The sequence below is a fragment of the Rutidosis leptorrhynchoides genome, chromosome 1, assembly GCF_046630445.1.
Source record: "Rutidosis leptorrhynchoides isolate AG116_Rl617_1_P2 chromosome 1, CSIRO_AGI_Rlap_v1, whole genome shotgun sequence".
NCBI lineage: Eukaryota > Viridiplantae > Streptophyta > Magnoliopsida > Asterales > Asteraceae > Rutidosis > Rutidosis leptorrhynchoides.
The window spans coordinates 603,157,027-603,184,430 of NC_092333.1; the positions used below are offsets into that span (position 1 = coordinate 603,157,027).

Here is a 27,404-nt window from a genome sequence, read left to right on the forward strand (position 1 = left end):
CCAAACAGTACCCACAGCTATAGGACGAAGACCACCGCCGGGCTTGACAAGCGGTGTGAGGGGAGCACTAGCTATATACTCTCCTAATTCCATAGGGCACCTTCCAGCTAGAAAGAGATTAACGACCCCGGTAATAGAGCCAGTCAACTCATCCGAGACTGCCACAGCAGCACCACTCAAGCAATCCATAAGGTGTTGTGCACGTAAACCATCCCTACCACATGATGTGCCCGTAGGAAAACTTTTAATCTGGCCCAAAACAACAGCAGAAGCCGTAACTAGGTGAAGGTGATCAACCGGCATATCAGGCAAGGATGGAGCTATAGAAGAAGGGTGCTTAGACAGCAAGTCCGCCAGTGTGGCGTCATTATAAGGAGCAACGCCTGATGAAGAAAGAACACGAGCTGCATCGGTGTAATGGCAATCACGAATCTTCCTACGACACTGCTTAATATTACGCTCTTCCAAATCTAGGACCTCATCATCAACCACTGACAACATAGGAGAATCCTCTGCCAAATACTCCCTCACAAGCTGTAAACTTCCACCCGCTGTCCCCCAAGAGCAAATAGCACGGGAAATATTCTCTTCCTGATGCCGACGCATTATCGAAGAACTAGACTCACAACTCCGTGGCCGAAAGGTTTTAAGGGTACAAAGGGGTAATACCAACAAAGAGACCCAACTAGAAATGTCATCAGGCTTAGAGATCACCTTATCAAGAGCACCTTTCAAAACCCGAGAGAACCCCAAACGACACTTGGGAGGGATAGACTTAACCGTGCGAAACCCCTTAGAGAACAAACGATCAAGGAGAGCCACGTCAAAACCATCGTTATGATCACGCACCGAACCATCCTCAATACAAAGTCGAGCAGGAGAAGAGGGAGTTAGTGGCTTGGTAAAATTATGAAGCACAAAACGAATAACACCATTTCCCTCATCAGGGGGAAGCACATCCGGGCCCCTACCATGACGGCACTTAGCACGTACTGTATGTGTTTTGTAGCAAACACCACATAACCAAATCCCCATACGCCTAAAAGTAACATCAGCCTCAGTATAAACACCCAAATTAGAAGTAAGAGAATGTCGAGTGGTATTATTATTATTATTATTATTATTATTTTATAAAAGTCAAGTCTCAATTTTTAGGCAAAAATGTAACAAAAAACAGATTGGGTTGACTAGTTCATCCACCCCCTTCTTGGAAAAACCCTAATTCGATATATTTCATAATTATTTTTCTATCTATTAAATCATTTCTCCGTGATCTCTATCATGTTGTTCAATTAAACCTTAATTCAAGTCAAAAGCTGTGTAATTCATCTGACCATGTCATCAGAGATCGAGGTCGTTGACGAATCTACCGATCGTGATGCTGCCACAGGTAATGATAACGGTAACGGTAACGTTAACGGAACGATAGACGGAGCAGTAGATGAAGCGAGTTTAAGAGATGATGTATACAGTGCAGCTGCGTATGGTGATTTAGAAAAGCTTCAGCGATTGGTTGAATCAGAAGGTTGCTCTGTTTCTCAACCTGATAACTTAGGTTATTACGCCTTGCAATGGGCGGCTCTTAATAACCGAGCTGCTGCTGCTCAATATATTATTCAGGTTTTTTTTTTTTTTTATCTATATCTAATCTATACATATATAGACTGGTTCTATATTTTTAACTGTATTGGACTGAGTGTGATATAATAGATGAACAGTGATGAGTTAAAAATGGTTGTTGGAGTTGGAATTTAGGATGAAATCTGTTTGATTGTTGATGAGTGGATGTAATAACTTAGAAATAAGAAGCATCTTTTCGTGTGCAATGACACTTAGGGGTAATGGATTGAAGTTCGATACGACTAGAAGGTTAATCATATAAATGTTACTATCTGCAACTTATAAATGGAGGATTTGGTTCAGGTTGCGAGTGTCATTGATTTGTTAAATATAATAACAGTTACCGGTAAATGATCACTCAGCCGAGATGGTATAAAGTATGAGTTCCGAATCACAATATATCATGTTATAAAGAGGGAAATTTGTTCTTTTTTACGTGATCGGTTGTTGATGATTCAGTTTTATAACTGTTATATCTTTGTTTTTGAACGGCAAGCTTGCATCAGTGTATCATTTATTTCAACGACACTCATCATTTGCACACACACGCGTTCGGGAGGAAACCCGAATCGCATTACAGGAACTCGATCCTTTAACCATCCCGAGGGGCATGCGGACCGGGTTTGAATCCTGAATGGATTCGGGAGAAAACCCCCCAGGGTCAATCTGGATATCCATATTTCAGGCAGATTAATTAATAGGATGGTCTGTGGTAATAATGTTTGATATTATCAATGCTCTCATTTGATTATTTTCATTTTGTAGCATGGTGGAGATATAAACGCGACAGATCTTACCGGACAAACAGCATTACATTGGAGTGCTGTCCGAGGTGCTGTTCAGGTTGCTGATCTGTTGCTTCAGGAAGGTGCTCAGATTCATGCTGCTGACGTGTACGGATATCAGGTTTGTGTCTGCATATCACATTCTTCAATCAGTTTTTTCTTCTGTACCTAAGATCTATTTTAGTTTGGTTTACTTTTGTTAGATCATGCATGAAAGTTGTGTACTTTCCTGCATTTCTTACCATGAAACTCCTAAATTTGTTATGTATGCACCTGATTGTCATATAAAATTTGGGTTTTTGCAGACAACTCATGTTGCTGCACAATATGGTCAGACAGCCTTGCTATATCACATTGTGACAAAATGGAATGCAGACCCTGATGTACCTGATAATGATGGAAGAAGCCCTTTGCATTGGTACTTGCTTTTTTCCTTACGTGCACAATTTAAACTACGATATGACTCAAGTTTCTTCTGTAGTGTTTGGATCCACAACCCCATTTCTTCGTCAACTATATGTTGTCATACTTTTGCATGTGTCCATTTGTAGGGCTGCATATAAAGGATTTGCAGACTGTATACGACTTCTTCTATTTTTGGATGCATATAGAGGTCGCCAGGACAAAGAGGGTATAGTTTTATTACCTGTTTTTGTTCTGAGCTGTTCTGTTTTCTATATATTTTTTTTTTTATTTTTTTTATTTTTTTTTATTTTTTTATCATTTGTCTATATAAATTAGTAATTTTTTTTTTTTTAAAAAAAATCAGGCTGTACACCTCTGCATTGGGCTGCTATAAGGGGGAATTTAGAAGCATGCACAGTACTTGTGCAAGCTGGAAAGAAAGAAGATTTAATGGCAACTGATAACACTGGTCTGACTCCAGCACAACTTGCGTCTGATAAGAATCATCGACAAGTTGCTTTTTTCCTTGTAGGTATTCCTTAACACTAAGGTGCTGTTTGTTTTCTATGGTGATTTTGTCTGAAGATCTGCGGACCATATTTGTAGAGAAGATTTGACTTAGTGAAGACTGTTCGTTTTTATGTCTGCAAAATAAGTTAATCCTTCAGAAGCACATTCCTATGTCTGCGATTTTGCAGACAGAATAAGACATTATTTTATTTAGTGTCTTCAGAAAAAAAAAAAAAAAACAGTCTGCAGTAAAAACGTCTGCGGGCACGCAAACATAAGACATAATAGGATCTGCACAATGAAAAACAAACACGACCTAATAGGTGTTAAGAAAATATATATCATGACTGACAACACAAGTTCAAGATATTTGACTGACAATCAGTTTTTTTTTTTTGTATCCGATTCTTTAGGGTAATGCTAGGAGGGTTTTAGACAAACGTTGGGATGGAACAAGTAAACTGGGGAGGCTTTCGAAACTAGGCCTGGCACCAGCACTTCTGTGTGTGATATTTGTGCTACTTATGACCTATATTAATTCAGTGATTATGGGTATTTTCTATTAACTTTAATTACTTTACACTTGTGTTGTAACATAAAGTCAATGAGACTTGGCAATTTTTGTAATGAAATATATTTGTGAAAACAGCTTCAAATTTGCCAAAGATGATGGCTGGCTATGCATTTTTCGCATGGATTGGTGCATTTTTGGCAAGTTCCGGATTGGTATTGTTCTACCGGTGTAGCTGGTATGTTCTGAAACTTAAATCCATAAACGTAGCTGTTTTTTTATGTTACTTGAGTGTAGTATTTTGACTCATGAGGTTCTTTTCTGGTTTTTGCAGCAAAGATCCAGGTTTTGTTAAAACTAACAGGCATGATTCACAAAATATGAAAGATGATGTAAGTCGCGTTTGCCTTTTTTTAGTATTGGATTGGTGATTGTTGTTACCACACACAACAAAGGGTTAAATTTGTTTTTTTTTTTATTCTCTTTTCTTTTTCTTCGTAATGCTTAGGAACCTTTATTGAAAATTGAGATAAATGATCCTGCTTTGCTAGCTGGTAACTGGTCTCAACTTTGTGCAACTTGTAAGGTAATATTGCAGTTAGTCTTGTTAAATCCTATGTCTATCGTTATTATGTTTTGCAAATTTGAATTTTTATTTTTTTATCTATTCTAGTTTGAGTTTATATTCAACTAATTTGATTTTTTTATCAGATTGTTCGACCTATCCGCTCGAAACATTGTTCCACCTGTGATCGATGTGTTGAACAGTTTGACCATCATTGCCCATGGGTGTCTAATTGCATTGGCAAGGTTTGTTTACACACTATTCTTGCTCAAAATATTAACAAAGTTTTACAATATGTTATAAACATTTTAGCTATTATTCAGTTTTGATCAATCATTATGATGTTATTGGTCTGATGCAGAGGAATAAAAGGGATTTCTTAGGTTTCCTTGTTATCGAAGTTTTCGCCATGCTGATAACTGGCATAGTTGCCTTAACAAGTACTGTTCTTTCACCCAAACCTTCTTTAGTTCCAATTGTGTTGACTATTTGACTTTACGTACTGAAAGACGATCTTTACACAGGAATTTTGAACGACCCGTTTGCTCCCTCGTCTTTTGGGCAATGGTTGCAACATGCTGGTAACCAGCACACTGGTGCCCTATTATTTTTAATATCTGATGGTTTCCTCTTTATGGGTGTTGCAGCTTTAACATCTATGCAAATTTCTCAAGTAATTTTTCAAATTTCATTGATCAAATTTATTAGTGGGTGCTTAAATGACACGTCAGCATGATAATGATCTCATGTTTTCTTGCTGCAGGTTGGTCGTAATATCACAACAAACGAAATGGCAAATGCAATGCGATATAGTTACTTAAGAGGACCCGGAGGTCGATTTAGAAACCCGTATGACCATGGGTGCAAGAAAAACTGTTCTGATTTGTTTATAAATGGTTACAACGAAGATATTGAGTTGATTGAAGAAGTAGCTCAATCAGATGATATAAATATGATGCCTATGACCAGGATCTTGAACGGAAATAATGGTCATGCTCATCAATCGAATGGAAACAACCATACGATTGATATGAATGATAACTCAAAGATGCATAGCAATCATGTTCATTCCTCTAGTTGTAGCCATGGAAATGGAAATCAAGGTAAAAATAAAGCTGATTCTACCCCGGTAGGGCTAGGGTTAGGTTTAGGCCGAAATTCACGGTCCATGGCTTCATCATAAGGGTTAATGGTACACTACCCTAGCCCTATTATGGTTTGAAAAGGTCTTATGTTGTGTCATTTTTTCTAATGTTTATAAAATACAATCCAAGTTTTGGCTTCTATTTACACTTGTACCATGATTGAATTTGTTCTCTCTGTCTGAGGTATAATTTGTATAGACAAGTTACATTTTTTGTTGTTGAAGAATCATACCACATTTTAGTTATTGATGTAGCATGCTATGTACAAATTTGACCAACAATTTCATGTTCCCATCACATCTATCAATTACTACATTACTACAAAAAACTAAAACTCGTCTACAAATTAAAGATGTAAATATCAAAACAACATTTAGTAACGGTATTCTGTATATATATTTCACTCTATTGTACAATTGAATCAAACAAAAGCCGAAAAGACAAACAGTTACATCACTCAATTTGACAAAAAAGAACAAGAAAACAGAAAGAAAAGAAACATGTATATAGAAAACAGAAAAATGTCAGCATGTACTATGGGATAACAGAAGCACAAAGCTCATTACCTTTGTAGAAATCAAAGAACACAAGGGGAATTTATAGTTTCATCATCTTGTGTTCGACTTACAGGAGCTATCGAGCAATCTTTCTTTTTTTGAGTATAATCGACTAATCTTTAACTAACGAAGCATATTTAATTGTAAAGTATGTTACTTTTCTTCTATTTGTATTATGATCAAGAAACAGTAGTTATCAACTAATCATGCATGTTCTAAGGCATGAAACAGATTTGAAACACGTCTTCGAAGCAACGGGTCTAATCTGTATGACGGCAAAGCAGTTTGCCACATTTTTGCTTCATACATTTCATTCCACGCCTGTACAATCTCGTCAATATTGAATCCCACACCTAAAAACGATAATAATATACAACTGTCAACGCTTATTTCCAACCTTTCTTGAATTTTATAAAAAACGTCAGTATTCAGATCTCATTTATGGGAAACAAAGAAAATCAGCCTACTGATATAAAAAGTTTGAAACTTGCATCCGAAATATTATTAAAGCTATGGCTTTATAAAACAAAGACACAAATTTTAACCTATTTGACCCATTTAAGTACACTTTGAGCGATTTTAACCTATTTGACCCAATTTCTTTAATCCTTTTTTTTTTTTTTTACTTTGTCTTTATGACCCGTTGAAGATAAAACATAACCCAAATCAACCCATTATAAATAAACGGGTCAAAACTACCACCTCTAAATTTTCTCATTAAAAAAAGGAATATCGAGAGCTAGTATAATAAACAAACCTTCAGGTGCATTATTATTAGAACAATGATTCTTTATCATGACTGCAATATGTGTATGAGAAGCTTCTGCAAGTTCAAACTTTTCAACCGCAATCTCCAAACATTCATGCCAAACAGGGAGCCCGAGCTTATACGCCATACTCGATCTTTCATAAAGCATCGTACCCCACAATACATTCATCTGGGACCTCATTTTTGCCGCCTTTTCAGCCATTTCATCTTGTGTAAAATCATCCACAATCGTACCCAAATTAGTCTTTTGCAACTCTAACTTCACTTCATTTGGCCTCAAAACTTCATTAACGCGCTTTTTTTCAGTTTCCTCAAAAATCTCCATACCCATTCCCATATTTTCTTCAGCCTCGTTATATAACTGAACCGTTTCTGTTGACTCCCACGTTTCAAGATTAATTTTAGTCCCAACTGCATAATACCAAGAAAGTTTAGCCAGTTCAAATTGCTGTAGTCCTAAAGCCAGAAAACCTTCATAAAAATCGGGCTTTATTTTAATCGCTTCTTTATAACGCTCGCCAGCTTTCAAATACTCCATTCGTGCCCACTCGTATGAATCTTGAACCTCTAAAAGTACAGATATTTTTGAAGTGTTTTTTTCATTAAAGTATACCCTTTTTCGTGCTCTTGACATATGTACATTTCCCCAATTAAACAAAGCCAAAGCTACCAATTCTTGAAACTTATCGGCTGCATCTTGAAAAATTTCTTGAGCTTCATCACTCGTTACTGTATCATCCATAGCTTCAGAGTATAACTTCATACCAAGCTCATGAAGATCCAAATATGCATCCGTATTGAACCCAACATAGTTCTTGAAAAGATTAGCAAACTCTAGAATCCAATCATCGATACAAGCAGATGAACGTAAAAGCTTTTGTTTTTGCTCTCGGTTTCTAATATGGTCAAAGAACGGATCTTGCTCAGGGTTGACTTCAACAATGTACAGCCTAAACGCACCCTGTTGCTCAGACGCTGATGATTCTGCCCAATTTAGTTCCTCGTTTGTGGTAATCGTCACCATATCGCCTTCTTCATCCCTGTATTTTATAAGAACAGCCTTCGAAATCGGAAACCGATCACTTATAATTTCTCTTAATTTCATAATATCACAATTAAAAGGAAGTTTTGCCCATCTTATATCTTCCCCATATACCAACTTTACAACCCTTTTCGGCTCTTCTTCTTTATTACTACTTGTGCATATTTTCTCCTCCATAACCAACTTATCTTCGGTATTTATCTCATCTTTTTCAATATTTTCAACTTCTTCCAATACCGGTTCAAGTTTTTCACTTTTTTTGTCGGGTTTACTCTTTTTCTTTTTTTGTACCTTCTCCTTCAATGGCTCCGGGAATTGAATTGGATCGAGTACTTGTTGACTCTCGTTCACTTTATCTTCAGTCAACTTTTCATCCATATGTAATTTTACTCTATCCATAATTTCAGTTGCCATGAGATTTTTAGGTTCTACATCTAGCACCATATTAACATCCCTTAAAGCCAAATCAAGTCGATTTAACGCTTCATAGCACCTAGCTCGTTTCAAGAGTGCTTTGGTATACTTTGGTGTGACTTCAAGTGCTAAATTACACTCATGAATGGCTCTAGGAAAATCGCTTATACCTAATTGCATATAACACGCTGCAATGTTACTATGAAGATAAGAAACATCTAAATGGTTTCCCGGGAGCAATTTGAGGGCTTTTTGGTACTTCAATATCGCTACTTCATAATCTTTCTTTTGAAACAAAACATTACCTTCTTCTTTAAGTTCTTGTGCCATTGAAATGAAAACTATAGTATCATTATCGTAGATCTTCGTCTCATTATCACCATCAAGTTTATTTTGCTTTACATTAACATTATCATTCGGTTTCGATCCTACTTTCTTGTTTTTTCTTGATTGCTTCCCCATTGCAGAAGCAACAAAACAAGATTTCTTCTCTTTGACCCCTTTCAAAACAATTAGCTCGACACTTATTTAGGTCAACAAAATTCCAGTCAAACACTTAAAGGATTAAACTTGAAGAAATATAATAGCTAAGATCTTAATTTCCAACTCCTATCCAAAATCAATCAATTATTCTTCTTTAGATGTTATATCATCAAACCACAAACAAATTTCACATACAAAATCTTCACTATGTGTAATAGATATAATTCTAATACTAGCTCAAAACAAAGGATGTCAATTAAATCAAAGGTAATAAACAATAAGAAACTGAAATCCCGGATTTTAATTACTTCAGTTAATCAAGATTTGATTGATTCAATTGAGGATGAAATCATAAGCATAAACAAATCAAGATTCAGACAAGATAGAAACGATGATGATCATTTATGCAACTACAAATAGAATCTTCTACTAAAGATCAAAACTTGTTGAATGATTTGTGGAATTGAATTAATTGGAATTGAAATAAACAAAAAAACTTATCTGGGTTGAAATAAAAATGTGATCTTTGGTTGGGTAAAACCTCAGAATTGCATAAGGGACTTCCCGGGGAAAACAATTAGAAAAAGTTTAGATATATTTTCTCTTGGATTTGAATTTTGTGGATCCTATTTTTTTTTTTTTTTTTTTACAAAATTTCATTCCTCGTACTGAACTTTACATCAAATTTGACTCCATGTCTTTTTTTGTGCATTACTCGTCCCTAATATATCACAATTCTACATCCCTCGTCCTCCCGTCTAGATTCTGTCAATTTCAGCCGTTTGTTCAGTCATGTGCAAAGCATGTGAGGGTAATTTGGTCTTTTCATTTCATTTATTTTCTTTATTATTTAATTTATTGTCACACCCTCAAATAGGGCCTAGGGTATTTGTGACTAATTATATCAAATCATAATTGTATAAACGAGAACGACTCTATATGATACGTTTTATTGAGTTTTGTAGCGGAAGATAAATAGGTTACATTGTATTTAATAAACAACGCATTAAATATTTTTAATTGATATGATATGTACTGAAGACTCCAAGCACAGCAAGCAATCATCATCAAATTTAGCAAATGCAAGTCCTTCAAATTATCCATGAATGACTCGTTGAAATGTTGCTTTCAATTAGCAAATACACAGCGGAAGCATTATGTAAGACCTGAGAATAAACATGCTAAATAGTGTCAACCAAAAGGTTGGTGAGTTCATAGGTTTATCATAAATAATGATTTCAATAATAGTGTTAGACCATAAGATTTAATAAGGTTGATATAGAAATATCAATATAAAGTGTTGATTGATATAGAAATACCAGTCTAAAAGTAATGCCGAGTTTGTAATATCGCGACTAAACAAAAGTTACCCCGTGACACTTGTTATTCGTGTCGTTGAATCATTATTATGTAGTCAAAGACCAACGGTCAACTGACTAGCGACGTCACTCTCAGTAGCGCTACTCACAATAACTAAGTTTGCATCTTATACCTCAGCAATTAACGATATTACGGTGGAGATTTAGCATGACAAAGCATGTATATAGCATAAAAGTTTGAGTACTTGTGTCTAAACGTAAAACAGTTATAAATGTTGCGCATGTATTCTCAGCCCAAAAATATATATAAAAAGGGAGCTATGAAAACTCACGATACTGCATTTCGTATTTCGTATTTTACGAGTATGATGGCACTTGAACAAGTACGGAGTTGTGTTGACCTCGGATTCACGAACCTATATCAAGTATATATATATATTAACACATATACTCGTAATCGAATAAGTTTATATATATATAAATTCATCAGTTATATCCTTTTTATTTTAATAACATATATGTTTCATATATTTTCATTTTATATATAAAAATATTAATTTGTATTGTGTTATATGTATTAAATATGTTTTCTTATATATATATATATATATATATATATATATATATATATATATATATATATATATATATATATATATATATATATATATATATCATTTGTTTGTTAAGAATAGTAAAAATAATATTTGTAATGATAATAATGTTTAAGATTTCATTAATGGTAATAATAATGATATTTTTAGTAGTAATAATAATAATAATAATAATAATAATAATAATAATAATAATAATAATAATAATAATAATAATAATGATGATGATGATATTTTTGTAAAAATGATAATGATGATAATGATTTTTAATAATAATAATAATATTACTAATGACAATTATACTTATGTAAATTTTGATAACAATACTAGTAATGAATATAGTATTTGTAATAACACTAATAATAATAATAATCATAATTGTAATTAAAATTATGAAAATAATAATAAATGGTAACTAATACTTTTTATTAGTACTAATAATAACTATAATACTAGTAATAATAACAATAATTAATAGTAACAATAATAATAATAACAATAATAATAATTAGAAAACTACCTCAAAAGATTTAGGCTTTTAAAAAAATAAACGCCCACGCCGGGACTCGAACCCGAGACCTCTCGCTAACCCGTCAACGCCCATAACCGTCCCTCTGCTCCAGCTTTTCTATTTTATAACCCGTATATATTTATTTAACCCTATTTAGTCGTGTTTCATCTTCTTCTTTATAACTCAAGCGAACAGAAACCAATCATCCATAACAATGAATTATCTAAAGGTTTAGATTCTTCGATAGGCACTTAATTAACCAGAAATGGGTGGTTATACTTAACAGAAAACGAAAAAAATATGAAACAACAAAAAAATTAAACTGCTGCTGTGACGACCCGGGAATTTTCGACCAAATTTAAACTTTAACTTTATATGATTTCGACACGATAAGCAAAGTATGTAATGTTGAGTCTAGAAAATTTTGAAACAATGTTCATATATTCATTTGACCTTCGACCAGTTTTGGCGATTCACGAACCTTTAATTGTGAACAGAAATGTTTATATATAAATGACCATATATATAAGTTAATGTATTAATAAACTATTATGTGATTTAAGATAACTTAAAATCTACAATTTGTTATTTTAAATATTTGGAGTATATTAAACATAAGTGATTTCGAGCATGATATGTCAACGTTAACAAAATATTAAATGTACAATGTTATACTTTAAGTTTATTTGATTCGGTATATAATTAATATATTTATCTAAATAATAAAGCTTGTTATTTAAAACATAACTATTTATATATAAATTTGATTATACTTAAGAAATCTATACTAATATTATTATTATTACTTCATTGTTATTATGAATATTAATATTAATGTTAATATTAATATTAGTATTATTAGTATCACTATATATATCATATATAGATATAAGATTTGATACATTTAAGTTGTTAGCATTATTAATTTCATTATTACTATAATTAGTAAAAAAATTATAATTTTAGTGTTATTATAATAATTATTATTATCATTACTAAAAATTATCATTCGTATTTAAAATTATTATTTTCATTAATTTTATTACATTTAGTATTACTTTGATTAGTATTATTAATACATCTATTACTATTATTATTAGTATTTTATTTTTGTATTATTAATAAAAGTATCCATACATTTATTATAAATATATCTATTAGTTAATAATATTAATTAAACATAAATTATAAAAATCATAAGAATTGTACAGGGTTGTTACCAGTCTCCATCGACTTCCCTTTTATTTTGTTTGCATATCCTCTAATTGATTTTCATGTCTAATATTGTGGATATCAAAAGCAATTATAGTACGAATCTGTTAAATCTCCCCATCTGCTTTTTATCTTCTTTGTTTCTTCCCTTTATCTAATAAAGCCTGCTGATACCTTCTTCTTTAATAAAACTATCGAGTATATCATGTTTGAGGATTAAACCATTCATCTTTACACACTCTTTATCAATCAACAGCTTCAAAATTTTCGAATTTAATTAACAAATTCAAAGAACAAGTCGATATATGTCTCTGTCTTGACCACAAATAGCAATACCTCGGTTTCGATTTTTTTTCCAAAATATATAAATGCAGAAACATTTATATTCATCCCTTGAATCTTTCTGCAAAATTTTAACTTCCAATTTCTAATATCGAAGTCGAATTTTCGAGTCAAGGTTTATTGTCAAAAAGTCAAACGAATCGTTCATCGCAAAATTCGAGTTTGTTTTGATGTTTCCAGTTAAAGGGACGATTCTAATAGATTAGAAACGTAAATTACAATATATTTCATGTAGGGATCTTGGTCTATAACGTTACCATTTAAGAAATCAAATTTTTTTTAAAACCATAGCGACGGCAGTATGCTGCTGTTCGTTTTGTTTTCATTTTTTTTTTATAATCCACGATCACATTTTATGATTTCTATTATTGTTACAAGTGATAAACGAGACTACAAATTCGTTTTCATAATTATTAGGATTGATTGGGTCGATTGATTTATGAAGAAGAAGAAGGGAAATTGTTATCAGATAGTTATAGTATAAATAAATATTAGACTACTATAAAACAAGAAAAACGAAGGTGGAGTAGTGGCTGGGTGTTATGTTGGGTAAGCGAAAGGTCTCGGGTTCAAGCCCCGTCCCGGGCAATTCTTTTTAGAAAAAGATCATAAGGGTACTCTTTTATTACTTTTATTACTTTTATTATTATTATTATTATTATTATTATTATTATTATTATTATTATTATTATTATTATTATTATTATTATTATTATTATTATTATTATTATTATTATTATTATTATTATTATTGTATTTATTGTTATTGCTATTGTTATTATTAATGAATGCTATTAATACAAGAATTATAGTTCATATTATTATTATTACTACTAAGATAAGTATTAGTTACTATTTATCATTATCATTATTATAATTATAAATATGATTATTATTATTAATATTGTCATTACTAATAGTATTATCATTATCAAATAATAATATTTAGTATTAATGTTTTTAACGCTAATATTAATACCATTATTAATATTATTGGTACTAGTATTATCATTAAATATTATTATTAATATAATTATTATTTAAAATAAGTATTACTATTATTATTATGATTAGGATTATGAATTGATATTATAGAAGCTTTAGTTATTAGTTTAGAAATTAAACATGAAGTTTTTTTTTATTTATGATTAACATTAGCATTGTTATTACTATTTTCAAGAGTAATGAAATTACTACAACAATTATTATTATTAAGTATCATGTACTGAAAGGACCCGTTCATATACATTATAAACGATTCACAATAGTTGATTACATCGCGAGGTATTTGACCTCTATATGATACATTTTACAAACATTGCATTCGTTTTTAAAAGACAAACTTTCTTTACAACGAAAGTTGACGGCATGCACACCATTTCATAATACATCCAACTATAATTGACATAATAATAATCTTGATGAACTCAATGACTCGAATGCAACGTCTTTCAAAATATGCCATGAATGACTCCAAGTAATATCCTTAAAATGAGCTAATGCACAGCGAAAGATTTCTTTAATACCTGAGAATAAACATGCTTTAAAGTGTCAACCAAAAGGTTGGTGAGTTCATAGGTTTATCATAACAATCATTTCAATATATTAATAGACTACAAGATTTCCGTTTATAAATATATGTACACTCGCAAGTGTATAAAAGTATTCTATAAGTTGTAGGCACCCGGTAACAAGGCTTAACGTTCATGTTTTACCCTCTGAAGTACACCAGATCAGGTGTGTTTAAAATAACCTCGAAGTACTAAAGCATCCCATAGTTAGGATGAGGTTTGTCAGGCCCAATAGATCTATCTTTAGGATTCGCGCCTACCGTACATAGACAAGTAGTTTAATGTTGCCAAGCTAAGGGAATATTTCTGGTTTAAACCCACATAGAATTGGTTTTAGTACTTGTGCCTATTTCGTAAAACATTTATAAAACAGCGCATGTATTCTCAGCCCAAAAATATATATTGCAAAAGCAATTAAAAAGGGAGCAAATGAACTCACCATACTGTATTTCGTAGTAAAAATACATATAACGTCATTTAACAAGTGCAAGGTTGGCCTCGAATTCACGAACCTATATTAATTATATATATTTATATCTTGGTCAATATTTGTCTAACAATTTTTGGTCAAGTCATAGTGTACCACAATCCTAATGCTCGAGACTAATATGTAAAAGTCAACAAAAGTCAACTTGACCCAAAATGACTTCTAAAATTTATACGTGTTTATTATATAACTTAACTATAGTCGTTTTATATATTTAAATATATTTATTAGATTTTATAATAATAAAAGTCATTTATTAATAAAAATTTATATTAACATTTATATATGATAAAATATACTTTTATATATCTTAAGTAGTAAAATTTATAAAGTTCACTTAATATCGTAAAACTATAGTGGTAAGTATTATTAGTGTAATTATATTATGCGTGGTGAAAAATATCTTTGTATCCCCTATTTATTTGATAAAATAATATTGATCATAATAATAATAAGTAAAAGTTGTATTATTTTGTAATAATAATAATTATTATTCTTATAAAAAAATAACAATATTTATATTTACTAAAAATGTTATTATGATAAAATGATAATACTAACATAATAGTAATAATGATATTTTATAATAACAATGATATTTCTATTAAAATAATAACGACGATAGTAATAATAATCATTTTAACAATAATACTAAAATTCAGTTGACTATAACTTCTAATCCGTTCATCGAAACCATTCGATATCTAAATGAAAAGTTCTTAATTTTTTGCTAGCTTTCCAATGACATGCATATCATATACCCTATCTCAGTAGCATATGTATCTAATTCAGGATTCAACAAACCTATCTAAGGACAATATCAAATGTACAAGCATGTATAATCCTATATACTCGAGCACTAGTCAGGAATACACTATTGATATATAAAAGTTAAGTTATGAGTGCTCACGTATCAATATTGAGATTCAATATTGCAGGAAAGTACGTAGACGCAACGGAGATGATAAACACTAGATTGACCTCACGAGCATACCCATGAACCATACCCATCACCTCCATAGCTATAACCCATAATTTCCTTAGCTTCGACTCATTCAAAAAACTATTTTAAAATCACTCGGACATCACTCTGTCGTAATATTTTATGTATACTAATAATATCTTGAAATAATACAGAGCAAATATATATATATATATATATATATATATATATATATATATATATATATATATATATATATATATATATATATATATATATATATAAATCGATTGAGAGAGTTTAGAGAAATATATTTTCAAGTTTCTATGAAATAATGAAACCTATTGAATTCTATTTATAATAGATTTTTGAATTATTAAAGTGAATTATTAAAGTATGAATTATTAAAGTGAATTATTAAAGTATAAATTATTAAAGTGAATTATTAAAGTATGAATTATTAAAGTGAATTATTAAAGTTAAAGTAAAGTAAAAGTAAAGTAAAGATAAAGTTAAAGTATAGTAAAAGTATAAAAACTATGTATGTATAATACGCGTATAAATATATATAATATTAATTTAAATCGTTATATATATTTAATGAAATAAAATATAAATATCATTATATTTATTATACTGGTTAAGTAATGAGTTGTCAAAAGTGATTCTAGATATTTATAAAAGTTATATACGTTTTAATAATAAAGTTCTTTTTAAACTGAAAACGTTTTTGTACGTTTGAAAATAGATTAATAGAATATTATGGAAACCAATTCTCCACTAGCTTTTGTCTAACTTTCGTAAATGACACTTTTTATTTTTATTTATAAATAACTTTACAAATTATTCCGAATATCGTTAAGAGGAATAGATTTTCTCAAATCATAGTGGACCTCTCAACAGAGACTTGTAATCATAATTCAATGTTTCTGATAATTCAATCATTTAATATATTTTTTTTTCGTCGATAATCATATTGAAACAAATACGTTCATATAAAGCATTATACGTTTAAATACTTTGTTGACATTTTCAATTTATAACATATACACATATACATACATATTCATATATGTTCATTTAATGGTTCGTGAATCATTGGAATTTGGTCGAGGTTTAAATGAATGTATAAACATAGTTTAAAATCCTTGAGATTTAACTTAACAAACATTGCTTATCGTGTCAGAATAATATAAAGATAAAGTTTAAATTTAGTCAGAAATTTTCGGGTCGTCACAGTACCTACCCGTTAAAGAAATTTCGTCCCCGAAATTTAATAGAGGTCGTTATGGCTAACAATGAGAATGTTATTATGACGATTATGAAGTTTTATCATGTCTAAGAAGTATGGATAAAATAATTCGATTACTTGAAGCGTATGAGGGAAGTTATCGTAAATGAAGGAAATAAGATTATAGTGATTCGCCATATCTTTTGACGTCATCACAATTGATCTCCGAATTTAAAGAAAATCTTTGTAATCTATGTTGGATTTGATGCTTCGGTGATTAAGGAGATTATGATTCTCCTCGAATTAATACGATAATCCATCTTGATTTCTCTGTCGGGTATTTCACTATAAATCCACCTCCTTCGTTTCCTTACAACTCACACCTTCTATCCTTTCTCCCTCAACTCATATTTAAAGTATTTGTCAATATGCTTCATCCAGTACTGATTCTCGATATACTCCTCACTTTCATATCTGTCGTTCTTCTTTTTCATCTGCCTCTGGAAGAATCTATTTACTTCTACTATACTCTCGGTTTTATAGTGTTTTTAGTTCTTCCGTGTCTTTATATTGCTATATGCATCGATATATACGGTTTATAATTTTTGAGTGGTTGTTGGGTTTTATATCTTCCCTTATATTTTAAAGCCCCTGCTTTTGTCTTCTATAATCATTGACATCCACAGTTAATGCTCCCTTCTATTTGCTGCGATTTATACTCCAATTTCTATTTTGGAGTTTTGTCCTTTCGTTTCTTCTTCTTGCGATTAAGCAACGTTTGTAATGGTCCAGTATTCGCAGATATGAATTTTAGAATGAACATAGTTAATGTTCTAAGAAGGAAATGGTAATGGCACGATCTTAATTTGTTAATTTACCAAAATACCCTGAAAAGACCGAATCATCAAGAAAATATATTCTTGATATTTTTAGAGATTAAATAGAATACAAGAGTCATGTAACATGGAACATGATGACGGCATGGTCTGTGAATCGTCATGTCCCATTAGAAACTCAGCATGACTTACTGTAATATAATCACGTTGATCAAGTGTCATTATATTATACTAACTCATGCTTCAGTTCCCAACACTACTTCAAAACATTCATAATTTAAACTCGAAAGTTTATAGAATATAGAAACTAATAGTTTCTTATATGATGTAACACTGATAGCGCAAAGAGATAAATAACTTCAGATAAGATTAGTTGTGAAAATATCTTCAGAAATATCGCGGATATTTATAATGAAAGATATGATAATATCTTAGAATTTCTAATATTGATGGATGATGATGAAGATTTGTCTGTAAAGGTTTAGAATAAAGAGTAAGGTATTCGTTAATGACTTTAGCAGGCACTGAATCATTTGGATTCTTTGAAGGCAGATTTAGTCTTTGTGATTTGTCCACATCCTCCTTCATAGTCTGTTCAATCCGTTTTCCAGTTCCGAACCTTCTCTTTTTCTCAGCTTTACCACCTTACTATTCTTTGTCATCAAACTTTTTACTGTTAAGATCGTTTACAGTTTTTGATGCTTCGTCAGCATTTCAAGAACTAGTTTGCAGTTCAAAATATTTTTCAGAACTTCACATTCAAAGTATGTAAGTCCAGGAGATAGACGTTTTACGTACACATATAACTGTTGGCGTAGACATGCTGCGATATTTCAAAATACTGGTTACTGTTTTTCGATGATTCGTATGACAATTCTCGTTACAAGATGCGAATGAGTAAATGATGTGATTTCAATAAATATAATGATTTTTTGAAAAGTCAAAGATAATTGAAGTTGTTGGTAAGTTTATTGCTAAGGTGGTGAGATATGAAAGGTCCCCAGTAACAATGACGAAAGGGCAATGTATCTATCGAGGTTATAATAAGACTAGTCCGACTGAAAAGTCGAAGTTGACTTGCTGGAGCTGTGACAAAACTGTCTACTTTGAAAAGGAATTGAAAAGTCATTTTAGCTAATAAATGCCAAAGGGTCTGACACGGGTCGAACTATGACTTTGGCTTCGAGAGCTTTTTAGGTACATAAATGTGGGTAATATGTGGTTGGATCATCATCTCGATTGTTCATTGTTTGAAGTGTCTTCAAAAACTTTGGAGAGTTTGAACACAGTTTGTAATCGTTAATATACATATGATGTTCTAACACAGTTTTGAAGTCAAAGTATAGATTTGAAAGATGTAGGAATCTAAGAGTGATGTCTTCTTTTAAATCATGACTTGGATTTTGATTTGTCAAAATCAGAATGCGTAATCAAATTTGGGTGAGAATGGTTGTTTTGATTTCTATACAAGAATGTATATTGTTGTGAGATTTTGGGAGTATAGTTGATGATTTGCTTAATCAGATTCGAAAAATGTAACATATTAATTGTGAATTTATATATCTCTCGGGTATTACCTACTCGTTAATTTTTTTTTTCACAATTAATATTTTGTACAACAGAATTTTATTACAGTCTTTATGAAAATATACATGTGCATATTTTCTTCAGATGTAACATTGATTTAATGAGTTAATATTAAATTAAACTCATTTGATTTACGGTTGAAACTAGAACTGAATAATCCCTAAAGACTTTAGAAATTACATAACTTTTACGGAGTATTTATTCAATAAAATTGAAATTATGAATTAATACTTCGTTATTTGTTGGTGTTTGTGGAATTCTTGTGAATTTCGCAAGGTACGAATAATGTTATTTGAAAAGTTTCGAGTACATCGACGATGAAAGTGAAAAATCAAACTTATATTTGAATAATTCATTTGATTTATTATGAATTGAGATTTATTGAATTGAGGCAGAGATTGTAGTTAATGATGGTTAAGTTGTGGATGAAGGACGTACATTATTGCATATTAGTAATATGAATTAACCGAGTAGTTAAGATTCACACATAATAGCTTAGGACGGAAATATTTATTATGGTCTAAAAATTTATATATATAAGATATACATATAAATCCTTCAGTGGAAATGAGTTAATACTTCATAACTCATTGATATGACATACTTGTTGTTGATTTATAATGATGTCCACGGTGATTCTTAAACTGACGGAGTTTGTGATGTTATAGGTGCTGCTGATTCTGACAACGCTGATGGCACTGACTGTACTGGTGATGTTCATGGTACTGTTGATGCTGTTGGTAAATCAAGTCTAGCTTGTAAACCACACATCATTCTTGTCAGGGTTTCTACTCTTCCTTCTATCATTTGGGTTCACTCATCTAATTTATGGTTAGGGCTAGAATAGATAATCTCTAAGACTTTAGAGACTACATAATCGTCGCAAAATGTTTCTCCAATGAAGTTATGAATCAATACTTCATTGTTTGTTGTTGTTGGTATTCCTTGGTATCTATAGAGTGTATGTCATTGGTACTCGTGGGATATAGGTTGTGATGTTGAAGTGTGGAATGCGGATGTTACTGTTGGTGGTGGTGATGGTACTGTTGGTGTTGCTGATGGTGGTACTGGTTATGCTGCTAGTGCTGCTGTTGGTGTTTGTAACCCTTGCACCATATTCTCTAAAGCCACTACTCGAGCGCGAAGCTCGTTAACTTCTTCTATTACACCGGGGTGATTGTCGGTTCGGACGAGCGGATAAATAAAATCTAGAATTTAATGTAGTATATAATCGTGACGAGATACTCTGGAAATGAGAGAGAAAATGGTGTTTTAGACCGGTTCGCCGGTAAGTGCTTCAGGTTCATCGCCAAGAGGGCAATGTGGTGAATGGAAGGGATCACCTTCTTCTTGTCTCCAATTATTGAGGAGGCTACGAACCTATCCCCAATTCATCCAGAATAGATGATGGCTAATTGGTTGATCCATTCCGGTCACACTGCTTTCGGAGCTTGAGTGGGATTCCATATCGGAATTCGAGGGACTTGAACTAATGACGAATTCCATTCGATTGAATAAAGGATTTTTCGATATGAAATGATTTTTTGACTATCGGGTGGTATTCTAATTACATAGAATATCTATATATATAGCACAAAAGATTTCGTAGATTACGGAGGAATTTACGGGATATGTCAGGCAAAGTTTACAATAACAGATACGCTAAGATATGGATTAGCAGATACACTAAGATATGAATTTTGTCTATACACTATTCATGCAATCAATGCAGTAAAATGTGTCTAGACTAAGAATGATAAGCAGGCAATTTCCGACAAAAATGATAAGCAAAACTTTTGACATGCAGACACGGTCGAAGTCCAGGCTCACTAATGCATCCTAACGACTATCAGTTAGACACACTAATGCAGACCTGGTTCGCTAAGACCACCGCTCTGATACCAACTGAAAGGACCCGTTCATATACATTATAAATGATTCACAATAGTTGATTACATCGCGAGGTATTTGACCTCTATATGATACATTTTACAAACATTGCATTCGTTTTTAAAAGACAAACTTTCTTTACAACAAAAGTTGACGGCATGCACACTATTTCATAATACATCCAACTATAATTGACATAATAATAATCTTGATGAACTCAATGACTCGAATGCAACGTCTTTCAAAATATGCCATGAATGACTCCAAGTAATATCCTTAAAATGAGCTAATGCACAGCGGAAGATTTCTTTAATACCTGAGAATAAACATGCTTTAAAGTGTCAACCAAAAGGTTGGTGAGTTCATAGGTTTATCATAACAATCATTTCAATATATTAATAGACCACAAGATTTCCGTTTATAAATATATGTACACTCGCAAGTGTATAAAAGTATTCTATAAGTTGTAGGTACCCGGTAACAAGCCTTAACGTTCTTGTTTTACCCTCTGAAGTACACCAGATCAGGTGTGTTTAAAATAACCTCGAAGTACTAAAGCATCCCATAGTTAGGATGGGGTTTGTCAGGCCCAATAGATCTATCTTTAGGATTCGCGCCTACCGTACATAGACAAGTAGTTTAATGTTACCAAGCTAAGGGTATATTTCTGGTTTAAACCCACATAGAATTGGTTTTAGTACTTGTGCCTATTTCGTAAAACATTTATAAAACAGCGCATGTATTCTCAGCCCAAAAATATATATTGCAAAAGCAATTAAAAAGGGAGCAAATGAACTCACCATACTGTATTTCGTAGTAAAAATACATATAACGTCATTTAACAAGTGCAAGGTTAGCCTCGGATTCACGAACCTATATTAATTATATATATTTATATGTTGGTCAATATTTGTCTAACAATTTTTGGTCAAGTCATAGTGTACCACAATCCTAATGCTCGAGACTAATATGCAAAAGTCAACAAAAGTCAACTTGACCAAAAATGACTTCTAAAATTTATACGTGTTTATTATATAACGTAACTATAGTCGTTTTATATATTTAAATATATTTATTAGATTTTATAATAATAAAAGTCATTTATTAATAAAAATTTATATTAATGTTTATATATGATAAAATATACGTTTATATATCTTAAGTAGTAAAATTTATAAAGTTCACTTAATATCGTAAAAATATAGTGGTAAGTATTATTAATGTAATTATATTACGCGTGGTGAAAAATATCTTTGTATCCCCTATTTATTTGATAAAATAATATTGATCATAATAATAATAAGTAAAAGTTGTATTATTTTGTAATAATAATAATTATTATTCTTATAAAAAAATAACAATATTTATATTTACTAAAAATATTATTATGATAAAATGATAATACTAACATAATAATAATAATGATATTTTATAATAACAATGATATTTCTATTAAAATAATAACGACGATAGTAATAATAATCATTTTAACAATAATACTAAAATTCAGTTGACTATAACTTCTAATCCGTTCATCGAAACCATTCGATATCTAAATAAAAAGTTCTTAATTTTTCGCTAGCTTTCCAATGACATGCATATCATATACCCTATCTCAGTAGTATATGTATCTAATTCAGGATTCAACAAACCTATCTAAGGACAATATCGAATGTACAAGCATGCATAATCCTATATACTCGAGCACTAGTCAGGGATACACTATTGATATATAAAAGTTAAGTTATGAGTGCTCACATATCAATATTGAGATTCAATATTGCAGGAAAGTACGTAGACGCAACGGAGATGATAAACACTAGATTGACCTCACGAGCATACCCATGAACCATACCCATCACCTCCATAGCTATAACTGATGTGGTAGCGTGAGGGTACGAAATAGTATTATTTTTAATACAAAATACTACAAAATATGACACAAGTTTTATTAATTTACGGATGGGATATACCTAAACCTTGCTACAACACTATAGGCAGTGTACCTAATCGTAGAGTAGTGTAGTTTTTAGTAAGTCCGGTTCGTTCCACAGGGAGCTGGTGATACTTACTATATTTTTAACTATATTTATACAAAATATATATAATTATATAAGTAGTAATATTATTATAAAAGGGGGGTTTTACCGTTTAATGACCGGTTTGTCGATTCTATATTTTAAGCGTAAAGATAAATGACGATAATTAAAGTGCGTAAAATAATGACAATAAATAAAATGACAGTAAATAAAATTGCGAGTAATAAAATGACAGTAAATAAAGATACGATGAGAAATATAATAAAAGAATTATGCTTATTTAAACTTCCGTAATCATGATGTTTGACGTGTTGATTTTAATTTATTACCATGGGTTAATTGTCCTTTGTCCTGGTTTATTTGATACGTCTATCTGGTTTTTGTCCATAATAGTCCATCGGTCATAAAAATAAAGTGCGAGTATCCTCGTCAAATTACCCTTATACCCGAAGTCAAATATTCCAACTGATTAAGGATTTAAACTGTGACGCAGTTATCACTTCTGTCAATAATTACACCAGTTATCACTGTATGTAATCCACCCCTGTTTTAATTAGTTTATGAATATTAATTCATCCACTTGATCAGAATGAATAATCAATTACCCAACCCAATTGATTAATTAAATGATTATAACAGATTCCATATGAACATCACTAAATAGGACAACCATAATCATTATTAATTATTAGGTTAATTAATTTGAAGATAGGTTCGACAGACTCCAATGAGTTGTCACTCAATTAGACAATACCCCCCATCTATTAATAGTCAATAGTTCAATTTCCACAAGTGTCGGTCTTTTGCCCAAACCTTAATTATGGTCCAAAGTTCAATAACCCCTTCTTAATATTTTAGCCCAACATCACGATTACTTCGGCTCAAATAAGCATAATAATAACTTAGTTACGATACATTAATGTAAAAAGGTTGAACATAACTTACAATGATTAAAAATAGCGTAGCGTTACACGGACAGAATTTCGACTTACACACTCAAACGATCTCTATCATAAATCTTATTATTATCATAATTTAAAATTAAAATTAAGATTATTGTTATATCTTATTAAGTTAACATTATGATAGAGATATAGAATATAGATATTGATAATTGATATTGATAAATAAGAAAAAGATAGAAAAAGGTGTGTTTTTACATTACGATTACAAAGCCTTTTATAGGCGAATTTAGAAATTGAATTTTCACTTATGACCCCTGAACTATGCTCAATTAACAACTTTTTATTATTTAATATTATTCTTATTATGAATTATTTAAATATTATATTTTATTCTTGTGCATAGTTGACTCGTAATTTTTACACCGTTGCGTCGAGCGTTGAGAGTTGACTCTGGTCCCGGTTCCGGATTTTCGAACGTCCTTGCGTACAATTTTATATTTTGTACTTTGCGTTTTGTAACTTGTACTCTTGTCTTTTTTAGACGTTCCTCATCAATAATTTGAACCTTTTTGATTGTATCTTGTACTTTTGAGCTTTTTGGACCTTTGTGTCTTCAATTCGTCGTTTTCGCCTTTTGTCTTCGCACTTATTTAAAATAAACGAATATTACTTGAAAATGGAACAATTGCAACTAAAATCTTGTCTTTCTTGGGGGATTTTGCTATGAAATATATGTTCCTTTTTAGCCTTATCAATATCCCCACACTTGAGCGTTGCTTGTCCTCAAGCAATACAGTCTTGAAATAATATAATACATCACACGAATCACTTCTTTATTCTTCACACTTTGTACATCAGTGATTTTGATAGAGCGGTATAAACAATGATAGTAACGATATGGTTAAAGGTGGGTGTGTCATCCACAGTTGCCTTGGGTTTAGGACAACGACACTTGCAATCAAATAGCTGATTTACTTTCGGTTTCCAAAGCAAAGTGCACATTTGAAAGGCGGTTTACAGTCCCACATGACTATAAAAATTTAGATCCTTTAAGGAAATTGGATCTTTATGAAAACATTTGATCTTTTGAAAATTCAAGCTAGATTTTACCCTAGACAAGTTTTCTGATTTGATCCATCATCGGTGTTGCAAAATATATTTGTGGATCAATATTTTGGCTAAAACTTTTAGGTTCGTGTAATCCACTGCTATCCCGGTATCGGAAAGTACACATCCAGTTTACTTGTTCCGTATATTATCTTTCGGTAAACTACCGTTCGGTTGTAAAGGAAAGCGATGAACAAGAAACTGTTAAGGCAATGTCCCGTGACATGCAGATGATTATGGTCTTTTAACGTGTCGGATGCTAGAACTATCCTTGGTAGGAGCGATAGTAAAGATCATCCTATGATTTTTCGGTCTGGCACAAGGTCCTGTCTCCGACCATGCTATGCAACCACCGTTCTTACGGTTGACACCCGATTTGGTTCAGGTGACCTAATGAATTCCAGGTGAATTCCTAGGATTTTACGTTCAATGGTAATGAACGCATTGAAAATGGGTTTTCAAAAAACAAATCGGTTTGTATTTTTGATCAAAATATTTTCTCGTTCAAGCTCGAGTTTAGATATCATTGAATTCCATGAGTTTGAATTCTCAATCTTTAAGGTCAATCTCAAGGATTGAGTAATATCAGTCTTAAAAGCTGATTTTTAATCTTTAAGGAGATTATCCTTTCTGGGGATCTGATTCATTAGTCTTATCAAGCTAATTTGCACGGTGCCTCCCCATTGTACGAGATAAATCCTTCTCATGGTTAGGATAAATCTGACCACTTGGCGACCCTGTTTGATGCTGAGGTCCGTGGATTTCCTGCTGATTTTAGATATGACTTTTCTAGATTTTTCGTCAACCTACAGCTGGTCTAGACGACAACTTCATGACCTAAATCAAGAAGCGCGTTTCTTTTTCGGAAGACTTTACTTCCTTTTAATGATGGAATTGATTCATCGTGTAGATCCATCTTTCTTACAGTAAATCGGGTAAAACTGATTAAAATCGTCCAAAACAAAAGTACCTGCAATAACTTTACAGAAACATGTGATAGATAGTTTTTAATTGAATAACTTGGTACATTCTCCCCACACTTAGTTTCTTTCTTTGCTTTTTTTATTCTCCTTTATTCCATTTTAAATGAATTCAATCGTTTTAGGGTGTTTCTCAATTTATGTCCTTTCCGAGGTAACGATAATTTCGGCATTAACACCTAGTTTTATCGTTCATAAATATGTATAAACATGATTTTGAATTCATTTAGTTAAAAAAATTTAAAATTTTCATAATATTTAGAAAATAAGCCAAGTATAAACCCGAGAGAATTTATAACCCTTCCCCACACTTGAGATCATGCAATGCCCTCATTTGCATGAAATCAGACTATAATTATAAATTCATGAGGGTGATTAGTGTAGGAAAGTGATTAAAAATACCCAGTTTGTAATTACAAAGCTCGTCGAATGATAGATGGCTCGCCTCATCGTTCATTCCTTCATCTATTATATCATATTTGTTGTTTTGCATCTTGTCGTCAAAATTAGTACCTTTTGCTGAACTTTAATGACAGTCTTTGAAAGTGCATTGTTTTACCCTGTTTTGTACATAAGATAAAATACAAACATATATATATATATATATATATATATATATATATATATATATATATATATATATATATATATATATATATATATATATATATTGAAGTTTGGTTTATAACCCCACTTTTCAAAAATTTATAAAGTATAATATTTTTGGCATACTTTAAATCAATAAAATTAAAAATAATGATAACAAAATTTGTCGCCCCGCCCTCGGGTAAAGTAATTTCGGTTCAACTACCTAATCTTCAACTCACGACGAATTTTAGAAATCATTTTTTTACTTAATGAAATAAAGTAAATTTTGTTTTTAAATTTACACAAAACTTAAATTTAAAAAGCATATTAATTTCATATAAAACCTACAAAATAAAAAAAAAATCAGAATGGGGGGAGAAAACTAGTTCTTTAGTGTCTGCTTGCGGAAAAGACCAATCGAATTCCATTCTCGGAA

At 31.4% G+C, this 27,404-nt stretch overlaps 2 protein-coding genes across 2 annotated transcripts; one reads left to right on the forward strand and one right to left on the reverse strand.

The window, feature by feature from the left end:
• Window positions 1-1,165: 1,165 nt before the first annotated feature.
• LOC139884405 (protein S-acyltransferase 24-like) lies at window positions 1,166-5,786 on the forward strand. The gene is made up of 13 exons (XM_071868446.1): window positions 1,166-1,620; window positions 2,386-2,526; window positions 2,711-2,823; window positions 2,957-3,036; window positions 3,175-3,338; window positions 3,734-3,872; window positions 3,970-4,069; window positions 4,166-4,223; window positions 4,340-4,417; window positions 4,543-4,641; window positions 4,758-4,836; window positions 4,921-5,069; window positions 5,160-5,786. The coding sequence occupies exons 1-13, from the start codon at window positions 1,336-1,338 to the stop codon at window positions 5,577-5,579; spliced, it is 1,905 nt and encodes a 634-aa protein (XP_071724547.1). The 5' UTR covers window positions 1,166-1,335; the 3' UTR covers window positions 5,580-5,786.
• A 235-nt stretch (window positions 5,787-6,021) lies between these two features.
• Window positions 6,022-9,312, reverse strand: LOC139884415 (protein PHOX1-like). The gene is made up of 2 exons (XM_071868454.1): window positions 6,856-9,312; window positions 6,022-6,451 (listed from the first exon to the last, which is right to left on the reverse strand). The coding sequence occupies exons 1-2, from the start codon at window positions 8,783-8,785 to the stop codon at window positions 6,303-6,305; spliced, it is 2,079 nt and encodes a 692-aa protein (XP_071724555.1). The 5' UTR covers window positions 8,786-9,312; the 3' UTR covers window positions 6,022-6,302.
• Window positions 9,313-27,404: the final 18,092 nt, after the last annotated feature.

What these genes read in the sequence shown, in the direction of transcription:
- LOC139884405 (XM_071868446.1), top strand. Translation starts at nt 1,336, where the DNA reads ATGTCATCAGAGATCGAGGTCGTTGACGAATCTACCGATCGTGATGCT. An exon ending in GGAAGAAGCCCTTTGCATTG is followed by an intron (nt 2,824 to 2,956) that starts GTACTTGCTTTT and finishes GTCCATTTGTAG; the next exon opens with GGCTGCATATAAAGGATTTG. An exon ending in GACAAGTTGCTTTTTTCCTT is followed by an intron (nt 3,339 to 3,733) that starts GTAGGTATTCCT and finishes CCGATTCTTTAG; the next exon opens with GGTAATGCTAGGAGGGTTTT.
- LOC139884415 (XM_071868454.1), bottom strand. Translation starts at nt 8,785, where the DNA reads ATGGGGAAGCAATCAAGAAAAAACAAGAAAGTAGGATCGAAACCGAAT. An exon ending in TAATAATAATGCACCTGAAG is followed by an intron (nt 6,452 to 6,855) that starts GTTTGTTTATTA and finishes TATCGTTTTTAG; the next exon opens with GTGTGGGATTCAATATTGAC.